Below are 22876 nucleotides of genomic sequence, written 5' to 3'. Positions count from 1 at the left end.
AGCGACTATTCTAAGTATAAGCCATAATGGGGCCCCAAAACAGGAGACCACTGCATTATATCAGCATGCTGTATGATGGGGATCAGTGACAAGTGCTATGTACACAGTCTGGGAATCAGGTTGAGAAGCTGAGTGATCTGAACAGTCACAGAGAGAGAGAGGGGCCCGGTGTTCTAATGTTCAGCCTGCTCACTGTAGTACAGGGTGAGGGGCTGATCATCAGAAGACACAGGAGAGGGAGCAGGACCTGGACAGAGAGAGAGAAGGGTGAAGGACCTGGACTTAGCTGTAAGTGCTGTGTGCCAGTGTCAGTCAGTCAGTCAGTCAGCCAGTGTCAGTTGTGCTGGTGTCTGTTAGTGGTGCCTCAAGCGATTGAGCATTGTGTGTGGATGAGGGGCGACTGAGGCTCTGTGGCCTAAAGGCCTGCAAAAACCTGGAGCCGACCCTGGCTACTGTCACTGGCAAAGGTGACACCTTCACAAAAACAAATATATGCAATTTAAAGGGATTTGTGCAGATTATGAATACTTACATCTGGTCCCAGACAATGAGATGGAACAGGTACTTGTACACATGGATCTTGCGAGTCTGTAGGGGACCGCACAGCTCCTTCCCTCCATGACTCAGGGAACAGGATACATGGAAATCCTCAAAACTGGAAGGAGACAAAGAGTTACAAACATTAGGATTTCCTGTCCCCGCTGCCCAATGTGCTATACTTATTACTTAAATATTACAGAATAAGCAGCTAATCTACTGTCAGATGACAGCGCAAATCTAGTAAAAGGACAAGGACTAGAATCTTCGTGCACATGTGCCATATTGTCTCTGTGCTTTATTTGGCCACATACATCGATATATGGTGTGATGTGTAAACAATATATCAGGGAAATAAAATATGTTTATGACAAGAGATGAGCGCAACTCCAGCACGCTCTGATCCGTCCGAACCCGATCGTGCAGTATTTGATTACTGGTGGCTGAAGAAGTTGGATGCAGCCCTACAAACCATGGAATCAGATGGCGCACGCTCGGGTTCGCACGGATTAGAGCATGCTGGAGTTGTGCTCATCTCTATTTCTGACACGAGGGGTTAGTTGGTTTATGGTGATGTTGTGCTTTAGTAATATTGCTGGGGTGCATTTGCCTTGGATAGATTGCTGTGTAGTGATATTGCAGGTGGTGCACACGGTCACAATCATCACGGCTCCTAACAATCTGTGTTTACCTTTGCTAATGCAGAGGAAAGCAAAAAAAAAAACCTTGTGTGACAAGAAACATGTTACCTAACAGGTCTGTCCACAGTCTAAAAATACCCGCAAAAAACCCAGGCTACATGTACATACTACCTGCATTCTGTCCATGGATGTCACCTTTAACTAGACAGCAAGGCCCATTCTAGTTCCTGCTACCTGAGGCGAAACCTGAAATGGTAGCCTCCCCCAGTGCCCACATCATTACATCAGCCCCCCTTCCCCCCCCTCCCCCCACACACACACACACTAGTGCCCACATGCGCCCCATCACCCCCCCAGTGCCCACATGCACCCCATCACCACATCGCCCCATCACCACCCCCCAGTGGTGCCCACATCGCCCCATCACCACCCCCCAGTGGTGCCCACATCGCCCCATCACCACCCCCCAGTGGTGCCCACATCGCCCCATCACCACCCCCCAGTGGTGCCCACATCGCCCCATCACCACCCCCCAGTGGTGCCCACATCGCCCCATCACCACCCCCCAGTGGTGCCCACATCGCCCCATCACCACCCCCCAGTGGTGCCCACATCGCCCCATCACCACCCCCCAGTGGTGCCCACATCGCCCCATCACCACCCCCCAGTGCCCACATCGCCCCATCACCACCCCCCAGTGCCCACATCGCCCCATCACCACACCCCAGTGCTCACATGCGCCCCATCAAACCCCCCCCCCCACACACACAGTCTGTTGAAATTCGTAATTAAGTAAGGCATGTAAACCTGCAGCTTATAATAAGTGCACATACACAATCAAGCTCCACTATAAGTCACCAATATTCTCATATTCTGCTGGGCGAGAACATGGTTTCAACATGCCCATAAAAAGGAGTCCCATGACATTTAAAAAAAAAAAAAAAAAAAAACAACAGACAGGGAGGTGCGGGAACAAAGTATACTTACCTATCCTTGAGCCTCCCAGGGTCGCTCCCGGGTCCAACTGACAGCTGCCGTTCCCCTGCAGTTCTTCCATCTGCCACGTACCAGGCTGAGTGATTGCCCGCTCAGCCAATCAGTGACTGAGGCAGGACACCACTGCAGTCACTGATTGGCTGAGAGGGCAATCGCTCAGCCGGGCTGTGACACTGCAGCTGGAAGAGCGGAGTACCTGATGTACCCGGATTTCAGCCGAAAATAACATCCAGCAGCCATCAGCAGGACTCGGGAGCAGCGCCACAGAGGCACAAGGACTGGTAAGTATGCATTGTTTGTAAAAGGAGAAGACCGTCGGATTATAAATTCTGGCAGCCGGCGGGGGAAAATTGATAACTCGGGGGAAAATATCTTGCGGCAGGGGTCTTGAGGCCGGTCTTGCCATTCACCACAGCCGTGGGGAGAGGTAAGTTAGTACTTGTAATCAATTTCCTCCCTGCCGGTTGAAGGATTTAAGTTTTTTTTTTAATTTTCAAGGGACTTCCCATCAACATTCAATGTAATTTTTGTTGCTAATTTTCAGAGAATAACCTGCAAAAATTACTCCATGTGTTAAGGACGACTACAAAAAAAAACAAAACATTTTTTTTTTTTTTTACCCCATGATCATGATGTATTTGCAACAAAAAATAAATAAAAAAGCAATAATACCAGTAAATATTTCTGCTTACACCAGAAAACAAATGGCAGAAAGCACAGAAAAGTCACAAATGTTTAAGCAATTTGAGGCTCGCAAGAAAAATGTGCAACTGCCTCCTAACCCCCCCCCGCCCCCCCCCCCCCCCCGTTTTGGACCATGAACACAACGGGTAAATAGCCCCAAAATATTCCGCTTCCTATTCCATCTTATAAGGGTCAGTGTTACATTATACAGTGTATAACTTTCTATTACGTTGGACTTTCCAGCATGTGGGACCCTCTAAGACCCTAAGGCTTTTGTAGAAAGTGTGGGAAGACAGAGCGGAGAGGAGAAAAGGAGTCAAGCAAGACAGACAGGAAGGCCTGTATGCAAATAAAAATAGACAAAAAAACTATGAGAAAGATGTCAGGAAGCTGGTATAATGGAGGCACGGGGGAGGAGATCATGGGAATAAATATAAACAGATTAGAGGGGGAGCGGGGGGCACGTGAGCCGTGGTACATGAACATGGGAGCCAGTGCCCAGCTGCAAGCCTCCATCCCCACCCTCTGCAAAGACATTCACGAGGCAAGTTGTAACAGATTTATTAAGGGAGGGGTAAGGGTGTAGAGAAAAATACCAAAGGTCACGCTCTCCCCTATTTCTACACCTCCTCTAATCTCCTCCTCTTCCCATAGAGAGAATGAAAGGCACCTTAAACAAAGGGGATCCCCCCCACCCACTTCTCAAACTCCCTGATGTTGCAGCCTAGGACAAGCGGAGCAAAGCCTGGAACTGACCATCTGTCACTGAGCACGGGGGAGGGAGGGAAGCAGCGAGGAGGGAGAGGCTGGGAGAATGAGGAAGCGAGGGGAAGAGAGCAGAGAATTCCAGCACAGCTGCGAGCGAGCGGCCGAGGGGAGCGGCTGAATGAACTGCTCCCTATTCATCTCATGGCACTCAGGATCAGGAGACAGAAAGGCCGAGCATGTGGGGAGGGACTGGCAACCTCTAGTGTCTTCATCAACCCCCTGCGGTCACTGCCTCAAAGTCAAATGATGCATTACAGGGTTTGCATTTACAATGGCAGATCCCTATGCAGGCAGCTCATTCGCATTCCTTTTTTTTTTTGCAACTAGGACTGACGCAGAGCTGGAAACCACGAAGTATGGACAAGGGCCCCGTCTACTATCACCTCTCATTTATGGGGGTAAAGGGCTGTTTAGTCCACACAAGCACCTAGAAGAACCCCTGCACTCCTATACCTGGAGATACTTTTCACCCACAGAAAGAAAATTCTCTTTGACACAGTACACACAGGCAAACTACACACAGAGATATGGTACACACAGACACTGCACACTGACAGACACCCAGACGAAACGGTACACACAGACACGCTACACACACAGAGACACAGTACACACAGAGACATGATACATACACACTACACACAGAGATATGGTACACACAGACACAGTGCACACTGACAGACACCCAGACAAAACGGCACACACAGGCCCGCCACACACACAGACATGATACACACAAAGATACAGTACACACAAGCACACTACACACAGAGACATGATACACACACACAGACACAGTGCACACTGACATAGACACCCAGACGAAACGGAACACACAGGCCCGCTACACACACAGAGACACGGTACACAGGCATGCTACACACAGAGATATGGTACACACTGACAGACACCCAGACGAAACAGTACACACAGGTCCGCTACACACAGAGACACGGTACACACAGAGACATGATACACACACAGACACAGCACACACAGGCACACTACACAAAGAGATATGGTGTACACACACACACAGACACCCAGACGAAACGGTACACACAGGCACGCTACACACACAGACACAGAACACACAGGCAAACTACACACAGAGATATGGTGTACACACACACACACACACACACACACACAGTGCACACTGACAGACTGCCAGACGAAACGGTACACACAGGCATGCTACACACACACACAGACACGATACACACACAGACACAGTACAGGCACACTACACACAGAGATATGGTACACACACACACACAGTGCACACTGACAGACACCCAGATCAAACGCTACACACAGGCACGCTACACACACACAGAGACATAATACACACACAGTACACACAGAGATATGGTACACACAGACAGTGCCAACTGACATAGACACCAAGACGAAACGGTACACACAGGCACGCTACACACACAGAGACACGAAACACAGGCACACTACACACACAGAGACACGAAACACAGGCACACTACACACACAGAGACATGATACACACAGAGACATGATACACACACACACACACAGACAGTACACAGAGGCATGCTACACACAAAGACACAGTACACACAGCCATGCTACACACACAGACACAGTACACACAGTCATGCTACACACGGACAGACATACAGACACAGTACATACAGCCAAGCTACAGACAGACATACAGACAGTATACACAGGTACAGAGACACACTACACCCAGAGACACGGTACACACACAGTGACACACAGACATGGTACTCACAGTGACACACAGACAGATATAAAGACACGGTGCACACACAGACATAGACACCAAGACAACACTGTATACACAGGCACGCTACACACACAGAGACACAGTACACACAGGCATGCTACACACACACAGACATACAGACACAGTACACTCAGGCATGCTACACACAGACAGACATACAGACACACACAGAGACACAGTACACACAGGCACACTACACACAGAGATATGGTACACACAGACACAATGCACACTGACAGACACCCAGACGAAACGGTACACACAGGCACGCTACACACACACAGAAACACTACACACAGAAATACGGTACACACAGTGACAAACAGACGGACATAAAGACACATAAAGACATAGACACCCAGACGACACAGTACACAGAGGCACGCTACACAGACACAGTACACAAAGGCAAGCTACACACACACACAGACAGTACACACAGAGAAACAGTACACAAAAGGCAGGCTACACACACAGAGACACTACACACAGACAGACATATAGACACAGTATACACTGACAGACATACAGACAGTATACATAGACATACAGACACTACACACAGAGTACACACAATCACACTACACACAGAGACACAGTACACACAGTGACACAGACATAAAAACACGGTACTCACAGTGACACACAGACAGACATAAAGACACAGTGCACATACAGACACCACCACAACACGGTACACACAGGCATGCTATACACACAGAGACACGGTACACCCAGAGACACACACTATAAGGACGGGATGCTCCATATGTAGCTTGCTCATTGACACTTAAAATGTTCCTATGACTTGTGATGAAGAGCAGAGCAGCTGCTGGTATCTCACCTGGTTGCCCATGAAATGGGGATGCGATGTGCTGCGTACACAGTAAAGGCTAGTGGGCTTGTAAGGAGTGAAGAGTCTTGGGTCCGATTGAGTTTGCGTTCAGCATGAAGCGCTGTCTGGAAGTCAGCATTGAAAGTGCTGCAATACAGATGAACCAGATCCAGGATGGCTGCTGTAAGGCTTTCCACTACTTTTTCTGTAAAACAGCAAATTTTATATCATTCATGAGAAAAACATAAAATCATAATACATTGGGAAGTATTCAGCAATAATGTGCTCGGGAGGAAGAACTGCACACGGCTTTGTGGTGGGAGGTTGGAGAGTAGATACCGGGGGTATACATGCTACAATACAGATTACTGTAAATTATCGTCTAAGTATTCATATCACTATCATTGAGAGATACAGGTAGCACACTTGGCGGAAAGGTCCGGTGAGACAATCAGCCATTGCCACCATGTTTCAAAGGCTTCGCCACCTTCTTCCTCAGATCCTCTCTAGGAGGAAAAATATGGCCAAGTCTTTGAAACACATAATCCCTTTAATGAAGTCTCTCAACTATACTTCTGGTGTTGTTTAGACATCAGCACCTCGCTCTCCATGAGGACACCAGAGCCAGGTAATAAGCACCCCCCCCCCTTCTCATTCTCAATGTGTATCTTCTACCTGAGGCCTGCATTGGATCATCGGAGGTGGAAGCTGCTCCTCACCATGAGTTACTACTTATACTACACACATATAGATGTCACGCCTGTATCCAGATGAGCAGACTCTGGTCTCATCCACCCGCATCTTACCTGCTACTATTAGTAACGGCATATGCAAGTGCCCAACTCTCATCTTTTCCTCCTAGACATAATAGCCATATTCCCACTTTGGGAACATATCGGGAGAACGAGGCAGTCTTGTTAAATCACATGACCTTCCATCTATTTAATGAGCCGCATTCCCCCGATATGTTCCTGAAGTGGGAACATCGCCTAAAGGGGTACTCCGGAGACTGTTATATAGCTCCCGATCCTCTCCTCTGATTAGGTGCTGCTGTGACAGAGGCTCCAGCTGAGCGAGCAGTGACAGGACTCAGGTTGCCGCGCTGTGCTGATAGGCAGACCCCCCCCCCCCCCGTACTGTATATAAGAATATACAGTACACAGGGGGAACAGGACTGTGTGTATAGTGCAGTTATATAACATGTATATCACAATGTATAAGCAAAAAGTGGTCTCCAGAGTACTCCTTTAAGGCAGACCCGGCCGTAGAGGAGTGTAAATATGCACATGGATAGTCATCATAATTCCAGGCATAGTTTTTTACTTTAATAGTCTCCTCCTTCCACAACATATAAGCCTTTTTGATATTATGCCTTTCCCAGGTACGTCCGGCCCATGTTCTCTCTATCTAGTGGCTTTCAGTCCAACAGGACAGACAAATGCCAGGGGTGGTGATAGAAGACGTGAGCCGGACTCACATGGAAAATCTCCCATACAGTCTGTATTCTGATAATAAATCCACAGGCGGAAATGTATGAAGAATCGCCCATCTACAGACATGGATAAAAGTTATACGAATGATCGGGATAGGGACTCGTAATATCGGTAGAATCTTGGTGAGAAAACACTATAAAAAGAAGAGTCAAATCTGATTTTCAGCATTTTATAGACTGGCACAGCAGTAAAGTGAAGTTATATAAAATGCGTCTGCAGTGCGAGCCAGATTTCTCATGACTGATAATTATAGTTTAAGGCATTTCTTCATCAAGAAGGTTGGTATGAAATAGCTGAAATACTGAGAACAGCACAATAATAATCATAGTATTGCCCAACAATAACATCACAGCCACACTGAGAACTCTAGTGGCCTCCTTTATACATGATTTCCTACCTAAAGCCATGCTCGGCCTATAGGGGGTGTCCAGGATGTTCTTTTTACTGTTAAATGTGGCCAAACTAGGGTGAAAACAATAAATGTGTACTCATCGGCCCTGATCCCCCACCGTTGTTATGCCAATGCCCAGTTCTGCCGCACAGCACTTCTTGGTCCTGACACAATGAAGTACCCTCTGAGCCAACCACCAATGACTGACTGAGCAGGCATGTCCTTGTGCTAAGGCCAGAAAGTGCTCTACTCAGCTAGTGACTGTCTACAGCAGCCACCTGTCTCAGCCACGGATTAGTTGTGCAGTCATTTCCTTGTGTCGTGACCAATACCAGGAAGCACTGTTCAGCAAGACGGGAGTGAAGAGGGGTCGATGCCCAATTCCATGAGTGGAAAAGTGAATGCCAATGTCACTGACACGCTTGAATGAAGAGTATGTGTGTGTGTGTAATTAATATATATATAAATTACAGTCCAAGACTGCCAAAATCAAAAGCTACAGTGCAGGCAGTGGGTGGGGGAACATAATGAAGAATGTATACTTAACCCATCCCTGTGCCCTGGCAGCGCATCACTGGCTCCCAGACAGCCGCTGGAAACTCACTGTCCCCCAGCTTCCAGCTACATCACAAAAAGTACCTGATTTGGCTAATGACTTGCCTCCTCAGGCAGTCAGTAACCACAGCAGGACAGTCAGTGACTGGCTGAGTCGGTAATCCATCAGCCGGGTCGTGATGTTGCAGGAGGGAGGGCAGGAGGATGCCAGCAGAGGGTCTGGAAGCAGGGGAACGGGGACAGGTAAGTATACATTCTTTCTTATGTTCCCTCCACCCCCTGCCTGCATTGTAGTTTTTTTTTATTTTAATTTTACCTGACTTCTCCTTTAAGCTAATGAAAATGGGGGGGGGGTCCCGGAGCCGCCTACTGAAAGACCAGCTCATGTAAATGGGACCTGCACGCTACATATTAGGCTTGTCAGGCAGTGATTTTAGGAGGCATTATTACTATTTCCTCTTGGGATACAACAAGTGGGCCTGCCGAAAGCAACAAGAATAACATAGCGTAGATATACTACCTCTGTTCTCCCTTTTGGTCACAAAGTTGGGGTCCTGCAAAGAAGGAAAAAAGGAACAATATAAAAGATACAGATACAGAATACAGAATACTTAATACAGTAATAACCCCAGAAGTAAGTGAAACCAGCACGGGCAATGTGAACCAAGTAAGCATGGTCCATCCCGGGTCCATATAACGGACCATGGTGTGTTACAGATCTGGTACCATGTACCTTATTGAATTTGATCTGGACTCTGGATGAACAGGGAGGAAGCTGGTTGAGAGCGTCGCTGATTTCCACGGTCTCCACCGAGGCTAAGGCGTTGCAGATAGCCTTCACCGACTGGACTACTCTTTCAGCTCGTAAATGGTGATCGGCCTGTAAAGTACAAAAGGAGAAAATGAGAGATGGAAACTACGACGGCTGAGGTCACAGAGCTAAAGAGCTGGCGTTATATAAGTGTCAATTGTGGGGGCGGCCAGATGTTACAACATTAGTATACAACTTTTATTCCATTTATATTGTTTTTAAGGCTGACATATTTAATTGGCACAATATATTAAAGGGGTACTACAGCATTTTTTTTTCCATTCAAATCAAATCGATTTCAGAAAGTGGTGTAATTTTTTCCAGTCTGACACAGTGCTCTCTGCTGCCACCTCAGTCCATGTCAGGAATGGTCCAAAGCATTCCCTTCTAAGACAGCTGATGTAAACAAGTCCCTATCTGCAGCTGTGTACAAAGCTTTCTCTGAGCTGGGGGAGACGCAGAGAGGCTCACAACCAGTTTTTTGTGTTTTCAGCAGAAAGCAGCATCTCAGAACTGGGGGAAGGAGAATGGAATAAATTGATAGGGTGCCTTCACACGTACCAGATTCACAGCAGATTTTACCCTGCGAGTTTGCAGCGAAATCCGCTGCAAATCCTTGAACAGTGAAGTTCAATGGTGTTATATACCCACAGCGGAATTTTAATTCCACTGCGGGTATGTAACCCTGCCCCTTTAACCCCCCTACAGCCCGCTTCCAAAGCATACAATACCTGCTCGGCGCCGCGGTTGCATGTGAGGCTCCCGGCTGCCATCAGTCCCTATCAGTGATCACTGATCACTGCGGGTATGTAACCCCATTGAACTTCACTGTACAAGGTTTCACAGCGGATTTCGCTGCAAATCCGGTACGCATGAAGCTACCCTTAGTCTTAACATGGGCAGCAACATATCAAAAGTTATGTTTGAGCAGAATATTCCTTTAAGATCTTAAACACAAAGCTGTAGCAACACTTATTATAATGGAAACCACAAATAAAGCCACTTACATCTGCTGCAACAAATTCATCCACCTCATTCTGAAATGTGTCGAAGAGCAGAGACAGCGCCTGTCTGAGAGGGAGAAACGCGTTAGCGGCATTCCATAGACATCCTGGAAGCCTGGAGCTTCTCATACAATAACAATAAGCAGATCCCAGCTATAACACCCAACACCATGGCGTCACCACCGAGTGCGTGACAGACAACTAACTGTGAATACAATAATATCTCAGGTCTGCTTATTATAATATCTGTCATCTCAGGCTGGTTTGTGGTGATTTATCGAGATCTGCTTCTCATCTCCTACCTAGTGATGGTCTGTTTGACAGGTCTCTCCTGAAGGTGGATATGAAGATTAAGAGTAGATGGGCTCTGGACGTCACTGGCCTATAGGAAGAAGAAAAAAGCCATATATACTATAAGTCATTGCTTGCTTACCGAAAAAGAAGTATCCCAAATGAGAGAGCAGAGAACAATGACGACTGTTGCAAAAAATTATATATAATTCTTACTGTTCTTGCAAGATCTCCTCGCACCAGCTCTTTCTTCATCAGCTGCAGCCGGACATCGGTGTCAAACTTCCTGCACTGCTGGATGTATTCATGGCTTCCCAGCGGCTGCTCACTATACAGCAAGGCAAAAAGGATCACACACTTAGGAGGCATTCACACTATCCGCAACAGTGTCAGTACTGTAGCACAGGGGCATTCACACCATCTGCGCGGCTGTGTCAGTACAGTAGCATGGGGGCATTCACATCATCTGCGCGGCTGTGTCAGTACAGTAGCATGGGGGCATTCACATCATCTGCACGGCTGTGTCAGTACAGTAGCATGGGGGCATTTACATCATCTGCGCGTCTGTGTCAGTACAGTAGCATGGGGGCATTCACACCATCTGCGCAGCTGTGTCAGTACAGTAGCATGGGGGCATTCACACCATCTGCGCGGCTGTGTCAGTACAGTAGCATGGGGGCATTCACACCATCTGCGTGGCTGTGTCAGTACAGTAGCATGGGGGCATTCACACCATCTGCACGGCTGTGTCAGTACAGTAAGCACGAACTTTCAGACAGTTTTGGAGCTCCTGACATCATAGTTAATCATGATGCTGGGAGCTCAGAGGTCCACTCCACAGGACACCGTCCGTACACGGAAAGATTGCGTGTGAATGCAGACTTTTTTGTTTTCTCCTTCTTAACTTACATGGTAAAGGAAAATAGAAACGCAGTGTGAACCCAGCCTAACAGGCGTTTACAATTAAACCGTCTAAATTTGAACAAGTTTCAGTATTGAACATCTGTGAAAATGACACTAGCCCTATATGAATATGCTGGGTCCACTAGCCTGAAAGATGCTCTTTGTAAGCAACTATTACCTTTAAAAGGGTACTTCGAATTTTTTTTCCTTTGAAATCAACTGGTTTCAGAAAGTTGTACAGACTTGTAAATTATTTCTATTTAAAAATCTCCAGTCTTCCAGTAGTTATCAGCTGCTGTATGTCCTGCAGGAAGTGGTGTATTCTTTCCAGTCTGACACAGTGCTCTCTGCTGCCACCTCTGTCCATGTCAGGAACTGTCCGGAGCAGGAGAGGTTTTCTATGGGGATTTGCTGCTGCTCTGGACAGTTCCTGACATGGACAGAGGTGGCAGCAGAGAGCACTGTGTCACACTGGAAAGAATACTACAAAAACCAGCAGCAGCTCACAGTTAATGCCCATTCGACCAATGGGGTTATACGGTACACGGACTGCACGGTTACTGTAAATACATCCTCAGATCTATCTGATATAAAAATACGTAGATTCCTAACAGCTGTGGGTGAAGCACTGGAGGCGGGCCCCCAAGTGTGACGATTGGCCCGCCCCTCTGTGACGCAGCTCTATTCATTCTAATGGAGCTGCATCACAGAGGGGGTTTTGTCACACTGGGGTTTGGGGGTTCCCCACCAGAGATTCGTGCCGGTTTGGTTCTCGGGAATAGACCAGAGCTGAGTGCAGGAATCGGGCGGCGGTTCAAGAAAAGGACCACGGCACCGGCATCCCGGTCTATTCATATAAAAAACCAAACAGCGATGTACCTACAGACTTTACACTTTGTTTCTATTGTCTGGTGATTTCCACTCCGCAGGGTCAGGGCAGAGTTAACACCAGGACAGTCAGAGCTGTAATTCATAGCAGCGGCAAGGAAAGAAAATGGAAAAAGCTGGTCTCTAGTTTTTCTTGTCTGGTGACATAATAGTAGACTGTTTTAAGAACAATAGCTTTTTTTTCTTTAACTGTTTGTCAATATAGTTAGCTACAAAGAGGGGTGGCCCATCTGCCAATGTAGGGTGGGTATGTAACATGTGGCATTGGGCAGCACCAGTGTTTCCTATGGTCAGATGGGCACAGCATGAGAATGGAAAGGTCAAGGGTCCCAGAAAGGAAGCAGAGTATGTGAGAGAATAGACTTGGAGGTTAATTGAGTGCAGGAACTGGGCAGGGTTCTTTATCACGGCACCTTCTGCATCCTGAGGCGACCCGCTCTGATAATATAGGGGTAGAGTCATTCTCACAAGGGTTCAAAACTGAAACTTGTTTAAATTTAGACACAAGGCGGCAGATGTGGCCTCTCAGCCAACACCGCAGCTATTTCACAACCCTTTTTTTCTTTTCACATGAGCAATGGGTAAAAGGTTTTATCTCAGGCCCTCTCTTCACATGTCACACTAGCCGGATTTTTTATCAAGGTTCTATTGGGCACGGACACCTTTCAGGATTTTTGCTGAAAGGTGTCCATGCCAGAAAACAGGCCTGGAAATTACAGGACATGTCACAGATGCCCCGAATGCTAATCCGAAATTTCGGAAATTGTCTAGAATTCCTGACAGCAGCCCAGGTCGGCACCAGTACTCGTGCAAGTGCGGCTGTTGGCTTTTAAACACTTTTCTGGCTGGAGGCAGCTTTATGCTTCTGGCCACAAGAGACCCCACCCCAGCATTGCAGCACACGAGGGAGGTCACTCATTAGCCCACAAAGCAGGAATATAGAAGGAGAAGCTGGAGAGTAGCACCACTGCAGCAAGTAAGTATGTTTGGTTTTTTTCTCCTCCGTTTGTACAATCAGGAAATACTGATGGTTTCCTGAAGCCTCCTGAAAAGCTTTAGGATCAGTGTTTCCTCACAGAAGTTTGAAAGCGGCCTCAGATTTGCAAGGACAGACATAATAAGGAGCACACATATCAAGATACTTTACACTGTAGCACAGGACACTTGGAGCACTTACTTCTGTAGGAACTCCTCCAAGCCACACAGTTTAAGCACATAGTCAGATACACTGAGATTATTCAGCTCATCATTGGTGTAGCAGAGAGTCTGGTATAGGAGGAGATCTACAGTAGAGGAACCTAGGAGAAGAAAAGGTATAGTGAAGGAGAGAAGATGCGCAGCAAAAAAACTAGTAACATCTAATACTGGCTATCCCACAGACGTGAAAACAGTGTTAGAGTGGTATTCAATTCTGGATATTGTGGGGCGGGACAGAGGTTGGACCCCTTGAAACCAGATTGTAGGGTCTGAATCTGGTTTAGCATGGCCTGCATAGCGGGGTCTACAGCCCTGTACTCTGACCCAGGAAGTCTCCCTCACCTTCCAAATCATAGCAGATCCACCTCAGGCTGGGGCTTACATCAGGGGACAGGACTGTGGAGGTAATCTCTTTAAAGCTGTAACCCCTCTCTCCCCGGACATCACATTTGTCCTGCTCATTCCTTCATGTTCCCTGCAGTCTCTGTCAGCCCTTGCGTTTCATATCCTATTCATTCCTGCTATAATGTGCCTGCACTCACACTCAGCTATACACACTGCTGCTATAATGTGCCTGCACTTACACTCAGCTATACACACTGCTGCTAGAATGTGCCTTGATTTACACTCAGCCACTTCATGCTGAGCACACACCCCTTTCCCATTGCTGTCATGTGACCACACAGACCTCTGACAGCAGCCCTGCTTCTCTTCTAGCCTGTTGTACTACGCTACTGCATTATGGGGTTCTGAATCTCCATTCTGTATCTACAAACTGCTGCTGTGTTATCAGGGTTATACAGTTACTATACATTATACACCACATGCTGATTGCTATACTGTACAGTAACCATTATTCAGAATTAAAAAAAATCATTAATTTGGGGTGTGGAACCAATTGTCGACATATCAATTATTACTTATGGCAAAATTTGCTTTGGTTTAAGAGTAGATTTGGATTACAAACGTGGTCCTAGAACGAATTATGCTCGTAATCCAAGGCAACACAGTATATAATCTCTGGCTATTTAGTATGCAGATCAGAGAAGCAAACTGCACAACCTTATACCAAACAGCTCAACTTAGCTGGAATGAATTCAGGCTGTGGATTTGCCCATTTACATGTTATTTTACCGTCTCCTATTCTATATTATTTTACAGAAAAAAAGATTATGGGCATGCCCGGCATGGTATTAAAACTGATTTAAAAAAAAGAAAAGCCCCTGAAAAATGAGTTGGAATCTAAATGACTTTCAAGGGCAACTACCTTACCCTTACCTCATCTATAAGATTCAAGAGTTAAAGGGTATTCCGGCAATTTTTTCCCCCAAAAAACAACCGGTACCAGAAAGTTATATAGGATTTCTAAATTACTTCTATTTAAAAAATCTCCAGTCTTCCAGTACTTAACAGCTGCTGTATGTCCTAGAGGAAGTGGTGTATTCTTTCCAGCCTGACACAGTGCTCTCTGCTGCCACCTCTGTCCATGTCAGGAACTGTCCAGAGCAGCAGGAAATCCCCATAGAAAACCTCTCCTGCTCTGGACAGTTCCTGACATGGACAGAGGTGGCAGCAGGGAGCACTGTGTCAGACTGAAAAGAGTACACCACTTTCTGCAGGACATACAGCAGCTGATACGTACTGGAAGAATTGAGATATTTAAGTAGAAGTAAATTACAAATCTATTTAACTTTTTGGTACCAGCTGGGTTAAAAAAAAAAATTTTTTGCCAGAGTTCCCAATTATACTCGTTAACTCAGACTGAAAGTCAAGCTAAACTAATATCCAGCTAATCTAATAAGGTCATCAAGTGGGAAGCCTGACAGCGGAGAAGATCAGACGTGCACATTGTCAGCTGCTGCTCTAGAAACCACTAAAACCCTGTACAAATCCTACATTGTTACCTTCTACCTGCACCTAAACAGGCATGGCCCCTTGAGTGGGGACCACAACCTGTCCAGCACAGCTGCCCTGAGCCAGTGGCCTCCATTACCTTACACAGGAGATCCCGCACCACTACCATATCATGGCGTCTGGCTCCTGTATAGCCTTTAAGCAGCTGTACCCACACACATTAACAGGATCCTGCCTGTGGGTAAAGGTGGTCTTTTTTAGGCCAGTCCCAGTAGGGTCCCTATTTTTGCTTGATGCCATAGAGTGCATTACACCGTTAGTTAAATTCCGGAAATATTCTAACTTTGTGGACTAATAAATAAAGAGCCACTTACAATCACAGGTGAAAGTCAGAGGATCTCTCACGTTGTCAATGATCACAGTGATTTTCAAGTTCACGCCAGGACCCAGGTGCTCGGGACTGAGGTTGACAGGACTCCAAACAATACCAGTATTTATTTGATCTGCCATATTTTGACCAGAACGAAGACTAAAGGGGTAAAAACAATGATCAGATGTTATATAATATACATGGTGGGGCGGGAGAGCACAATTACTACAGATGCCTACATATACTATATACTGGGGGCCTACCTGTACAGAGAGGCCTAACTACTATATGGATGCACAGATTGGAAATAACTACTATATGGGAACACAGAAAACCTAACTGCTATATGGGAACACAGAGGTGCCTAACTACTACATAGTGGCATAGGGTGGGGAGTCTAACTGGTATATAGGGTCACAGAGGAGCCTAACTACTATATAGGGGCATAAAGGGGACCTAACTACTATACAGGGTACAGGAATACCTAACTATTATATGGGAGAATAGAAGGGCCTAAGTATTATATGGGAGCACAGCGGACGGGGCATGAAGGCTCCAACTAAACTCTGTTTAAAACATACACAGAAGATGGATGAATTGCAAGCGAAAAGGAGGGCAACCACACCCCCACCTTCTTTTTTGTGTAACATATGGGGGGGAGGCTCCCTCTTGTCGCCACCCATCTTCTGTGTGTGTTTTAAACCATTTAGGCCATTGTTAGGATAGGACCATCCCTCTGAGGTCACCTAAACATGGTGAGGTGGTACACTCTATTTGATCAAATGGACTTGTAGGTTTCTACAACATGTTAACAGGTTTTTTTTTTGTTGTTTTTTTAAATGACGCCACCTATGTAAGGCGGTCTGACTACTTTTAGATTTTTTTCCCCGCTCTGGAAAACCCCTTCATGTTCCACCTGATAAAATAAAATGCGAGCTATTTCCAGCTCTCTATAGCAGCGACTCTCTATGCAAGAGCGACAACAGGAAATACAGTTCTACTGTAAAATAAGCTTCAAAAGAGTCATTCTATATAAATAAGAGTGAGTAGGTTTGTGTAACTATAAGGTGCATTTGTGCCATGTGTGGGTGGTCCGCTGTCACTGGGACCTTCCTGGTCACTAGAATGAGGGGGCTTCAGAGCTCTTTGCAGCCATGCTCCGTGACACTTGGCAGAACACAATAGCCCCTTTTGTTCTAGGAATCAGTCGGGATTCTGTGCTCGGACCCCACGACCTTTGACATTTCTAATGGCACCGACATGACGGCCAATACAAAAGGATATCTTTCATATATGAAAGTATGTTGGCCGGTAGACTGCCCTATTGCGTACAGTATATACCCACAACCTGTCTCATGGGACTCTTAAGGCGGCAATATATACTCACACATCCAGCATGTGGCAGAAGGCGGCCGTCTCCTCGTCCCTTTGCTCTGACATCTCAAACAGCTCCCAGCCGCTGTGCTGGGGGTACGGCCGCATGGAGTCCTGGACAAGAAGCAGTGACATTACTAAGACATTCCAGGTCTTCCTCTTCCGTTCATACAACAACCCTGACAAACATTTCCTTCTATCTCCTGGGCTGCCTCATTGAGGATTGTTTGTCGCTGACCGTAAACACCAGTGATAAGGTGAGATATGGCGGAGAGAGCATGCAGGCCGAAAATAAAGTAGCCGAGCTTTCATATTCATCCAATATAGCGTAAATCCACACTACTGTAATAATCCAGGTCTAACATGGTTTAATAGTAATCTGCAGGAAGCAGGGACTCCCAGTTATACTGTGTATATCCCTTTCCTTCCCCTCCATCCTCCCTGCTTTCCGCTCTCACTCCCCGGTGGCTCTATTCTCACCCGTGTAACACTCCTGTGCAGGTACCACTCAAAGTGTTACCGTATCTGTGACTATATACTCCACATCACTAGGCAATGTAGCTGGGATACAGCTGGAGAAACCACCGATAGAAACTATTTTATTAATATGCTTTCTGTAGGTGAGGTCTCCAGAACTGGACACAGTGTTCCAGATGTGGTCTCACTAGAGGTCTATACAGCGGGATCACAATCTCCCTCTTCCTACTGGTTATACCTCTGGAGCCCAGCAGCATACCATTATAATTACAGCCCAGCATACATATTATATATATATATATATATATATATATATATATATATATATATATATATATCCCGGCATACCATTATATATATATATATATATATATATATATATATATATATATATATATATACAGCCCGCCATACCATTATATATATATATATATATATATATATATATACACACAGCCCAGCATATTATATATACAGTTGCCATACCATTATATACACAGCCCAGCATACTATTATATATATACAGGCCTGCATACCATTATATACACACAGCCTGGCATACCATTATAAACATTAAACGACTATCCCTAAATCCTTCTCTTCTGAAGTCCTTGCCAACACAAAACTGCTGATATGATCCCACTTCCACAAGTGCAATATTTTACATTTGGAACCATTGATCTGCAGCTTTCATTGTTTTGACCAATTTTCTCATAAAATGACATTTTACCCATAATTTTGACAGGGTTAAAAAATTTCAAGAAAATCATTTGTCGTCATATGTTGGCAAATGTTAGTAATTCTGTGAAATTACTGGAATTTTATTTATCTGTAACTCAACCTTATTTTCATAACCCAAAAATAATGAACTGTAATGTTATCTGATAGACTCCCAACTTACAGGTCCAATGGATGCTCTTGGATTCCTGAGCGGCTTCTGTGCATAGGTGCGTGGTGGGAGTTGTGGAGGCAATGTGTTACTTCGTGCCACTGGTTTTCCGATCACTTTCTTCTTTAAACCTACATCCTTCCAATGTACTTCAGTCTGACGTAAAAGTTCAGAATCGTAGGTAGGTGCCAAATTAAGTCGGGTAAGCGTGTCATTAATGTCCTCATAGTCGAAATCCAAGCACTCCTCTCCCCTACTTATTAAGGTGGCATCTTCCTCTTCTGAAATTCTCCGACTAAGCAGTTTGCCTCCCGTATCTTCAGTGTACACGTTCACGTCCCGAGATTGAGAAATATTATCTGTAGAGGAGGACACCTCCTTAAAGTATTTCATAACCTCAGAATGGGAAGGTACCGGAGATGAGAAACCTTTGGGGGACCGTCTTCCTTCCTCTTGACCGTTTCTGTGGTTGGTATCACCATATATATACAGGTAATCCCCAGAGGGTGGTGGTTTGTTTCTTGGAGGTGATGGGACTGTTGAAGATGAGTGTGAAACATCATCCCAGGATATGAGAGGACTCTCGTTAGTCAAAGTCTGTCGGTTATCCTGGCGGAGTCTGGAGAGAGCATCATATTCCATTTGCAAGGCCTCTGCTAAAGCGAGTTCTTTCCGACTTATTCCTAGTGCTTCCAGGCCTGTCCACTGCTCCTTCTTCCCACCAGAAGTGGACATCACGAAAATCTTTGTATTACCACAACAAGCAGACAGAAGGCGGCTACTGGCCAGAAAAGTCCTTTATGGATGAATGAGGCATAATGCTTCACCTTTAAGGAAGACAATAAAAACTACTATTAGATGAGAAGTAACATAAGTCGGCATTCACATACATAATTATTACACATTATTACTTCAAGAAGGTTCTGGCATGTGATTTTCTTCTACGACATTTGTCTAGTATAACCGCTTTTTACCTTCTAGCTATAATCATGTGTTCTTGGATGATACTCTGGAGGGTAGAGCAGTATTTTCTTCTCAAACCCTTGACGGCCTGGAACTCTAAGACATTCCAGCCATTATACTGAGGAACTGGGGTCTGTCCAAGGAAATGAGTGTTTTATATCATTTTATAGCCTTGTGTGTCACAATACCACCAGTGTTTCCTCCGTTCCAGATACGTAAGAGTTTTCTAATTGGTTGACTATCTGTTCTTTTCAGTGAATAATCAGACAGTGGAGAATGAATGCTACGCTAAGGGAGTGTAAATAGTAACCTCAATCACAGCCCCCCTGAACATGGTTCATGCCCCCTCACCTCCTCATCACATCCCCTGAGCAGAGAATTCATACCCATTTTGCACCAAAATTCCCACCCATCTGACTATTTGGTGAAAAAAACAGATAGTTCAACAAATAGTAAAACTCCTGTGTCTTGGGGTTCTGCTTACATTGTCAGGCCAGATGATGCTGGGCTTTTGCATCCCATGGGAACGCTCCCTGAGCTTTAGAATCTAGTTTGCATAAAACTTCTGACGCTAATCTCTCATTGCTGCAGCGACGGATTGAGGAAAAACCTCCATTTTCTGATTTAGGTAAGAAGCCCTATTGTACACTACCTTTACCTGAGGGTCCTTTTACCTGGCCCAATATGGGGCTGTGCAGGGGCGGAAGTGAGCACCGATCAGCCCCTTTGTAATCAATGGAGCCGCATCATAGAGGGGCGGGGGTTTCTTTCCATGCGGGAACTGGGCCGCAGTTAAAAAAAAAAAGGACTGCGGCACTGGTTTCCCCGCAACTGCGCCATTCTATCCATGTGCAGAACTGATGGTACATTCGCTTTAACGGTATATTCATATGTTTCCGCACATAAATCTTCACCAAAACTACTAACATTCGAGAGTCCAGTGCAATTTAAAGTGGAATTCTATATCCCACTCACATGCTCTGTAAAAAAAAAATCCAGACATTTTTATATGTATAACAGAAAAAAAAGTCTACGAGGACAAGGAGCATGCTCTCTTTTTGCCAATGCTGCGAGAAAAGTCATGTGATCACTCCAACGACAAAGTGTCCTTGCAAAAAGTGATGTCATCAAGAATATATTAGGAGGAGAAGAATCTACTCGACCCTGATTTGGATGCAGTCAAAGAGAGGTCACTTGGGTCAGCCTACTCCTTTAAGAGGATTCTATAATGGAATGACTAAGCATATTGTCTGCATAAGATATTCACGTCATAGGCAGCGGGGATGCTCTGTGCCGATCACAGACACCCCTGGCCTACACAAACTGGCACCCTGAGAAATCCAGGAACTTACACCGCAACACCACAGAAGCATGCACGGTGATGGGGATTATGCATGGGTGTAGGTCGGTTCCATGTAAGTGAACGAAGCGGAATTGTAACACCACACGTAGTATTTGACCACCAAAGAAAATATTGACTAATATTGGCGATGCAACATTTATACCATAATGTACAGAGAGCTATAGTCAGAAAGCTACTTCGTAAGTGGCGACAGATGTATAACCAACCAGCAGGACATGTGAAAATATCATCATTAGCTATAAGCTGTATTACAGAAGGAAAATGGCGGAGATGTCGTTTATGGAGAGGAAAAAGAGGAGTTCCACAAATTCCTGAAAGAGAATGAATCACAAGTTTAAGCTGCAACTCCAAGACTTCTTACTGTTCTCAGTGAATTCTTAACCCAAATAGCTGACAAGGAACATGGCTCTCGAATCTCACTGTCTAAACACAATCAATCTCAGATACCAGAGGAAACAGATAAGCTGTGAAGGTAATTGGAAAATCTTCATAGAATGAAAGATCAAAAACATATAGACTAGAGATGAACCAACCTTAAGGTCGTCCAAACCAGAGTGTCCGACATATGTATACCGGTGGCTGAAGAAGCTGGATGCCGCCCTAAGGTGGCTTGGAAAACATGGACACTGGTATAGGCCACAGGCGGTATCCATGTTTGCCAGGACTCCCTAGGCCTGCATCCAATTAGTAATCAAATGTTTGGACGAACTTGAAGTTTGCTCATCTCTTATATATTCAAACCAGCCCCAAGCATCTCGACTAATTCTACTTATTCCCTCACAAGGGGCATTTACTAAAGATGAGCAAACTGGGCCGAGGTTTGGGTTCCTACGAACCTGAACCATGAGCATTTAAAGCCTGCTGTCTTCCCGTTTCATGGGGAAGGTGGAGAAAGCCTAGGTCATAGGCTGTATCTCTGTTTTCTAGGCGGGACTCGGGCTGCCTCCACCTTTTCCGTGGAACGGGAAGACAGCGGGAGTCAGGAGTCAGGGAGACAGGTTCGTAGGAACCTAAACCTTGGCCCGGTTCGCTCATCTATAGTACAAGCCTGGCTGCACCTTTCTGTTCTCCAGGCTTGTGTTGCTCATCTATAGCACTGACTGCCCATGCTGCCTTGATCTACAGTCTTCACATAAACCTGTAAATCAGCACATATTGGTTAGGCTAGGCAGTTGCTAAGCGCCAGAGGGAAATGGATCTTTGAACTGATCCCATTCGATTGAATGGGACAATTCAAAGCAGGCAGTGCTTCAACTGGGGCGCGGGATCACCGGACAGCCAAACAAAGCTTGCAGCCTTTTGCCGTCCATTTCTCAAACATGGTGTAAAGTGAAACTGGCTCAGTTGCCGCTAGCAACCAATCAGATTCCTCCTTTCATTTTCCAAAGAGTCTGCGAGGAATGAAAGGTGGAATCTCATTGGTTGCTAGAGGGCAACTGAGCCAGTTTCACTTTACACCATGTTTCCTAGCGCTCCCTCATGAAGTACCACAGTACACAGCTATATATTGTGCCAGTACGAGCTGCTTTTTTGGGCACCATTGTATATGACGTATATATAGAGAGCACCCTGAAGAAGCTCCTGTCCTCAGCACTCACCACCATCCAGACCTCCAGCTTATGTATCAGTATCTGTATAATATCCAGGACCACAGACATCCATTCATAAGAACATCAATGCAACAAACAGGCCACAAGAGGTTTCTGCGGCAAGACGCCGACTGACCCCGTAACTACTTCATGCCAGAAGACACCACAGGCGGAATACTCAGACCAACAATACACGGCTGCTGAACACACACTA

General features: G+C 45.7%; 1 protein-coding gene across 1 annotated transcript in view; it reads right to left on the bottom strand.

Moving 5' to 3' along the window:
• Positions 1-22876, bottom strand: part of PIK3C2B (phosphatidylinositol-4-phosphate 3-kinase catalytic subunit type 2 beta) — an 89682-nt gene that overhangs the window by 45072 nt on the left and 21734 nt on the right. The window contains exons 2-12 of the mRNA XM_069944655.1: positions 18760-19574; positions 17395-17495; positions 16012-16166; positions 13764-13884; positions 11012-11123; positions 10807-10886; positions 10508-10571; positions 9423-9569; positions 9210-9243; positions 6260-6455; positions 533-655 (exon numbers count right to left, since the gene is read on the bottom strand). Coding sequence (XP_069800756.1) covers positions 533-655; positions 6260-6455; positions 9210-9243; positions 9423-9569; positions 10508-10571; positions 10807-10886; positions 11012-11123; positions 13764-13884; positions 16012-16166; positions 17395-17495; positions 18760-19482 — 1856 coding nt within the window. The 5' untranslated portion in view covers positions 19483-19574. The remainder of the gene's footprint in view (positions 1-532; positions 656-6259; positions 6456-9209; positions 9244-9422; positions 9570-10507; positions 10572-10806; positions 10887-11011; positions 11124-13763; positions 13885-16011; positions 16167-17394; positions 17496-18759; positions 19575-22876) is intronic.

This window comes from Dendropsophus ebraccatus, chromosome 11, assembly GCF_027789765.1.
Source record: "Dendropsophus ebraccatus isolate aDenEbr1 chromosome 11, aDenEbr1.pat, whole genome shotgun sequence".
Lineage (NCBI taxonomy): Eukaryota > Metazoa > Chordata > Amphibia > Anura > Hylidae > Dendropsophus > Dendropsophus ebraccatus.
The sequence above is the reverse complement of the archived record's forward strand: the minus strand, read 5'-3'. Positions and strand labels throughout refer to the sequence as shown.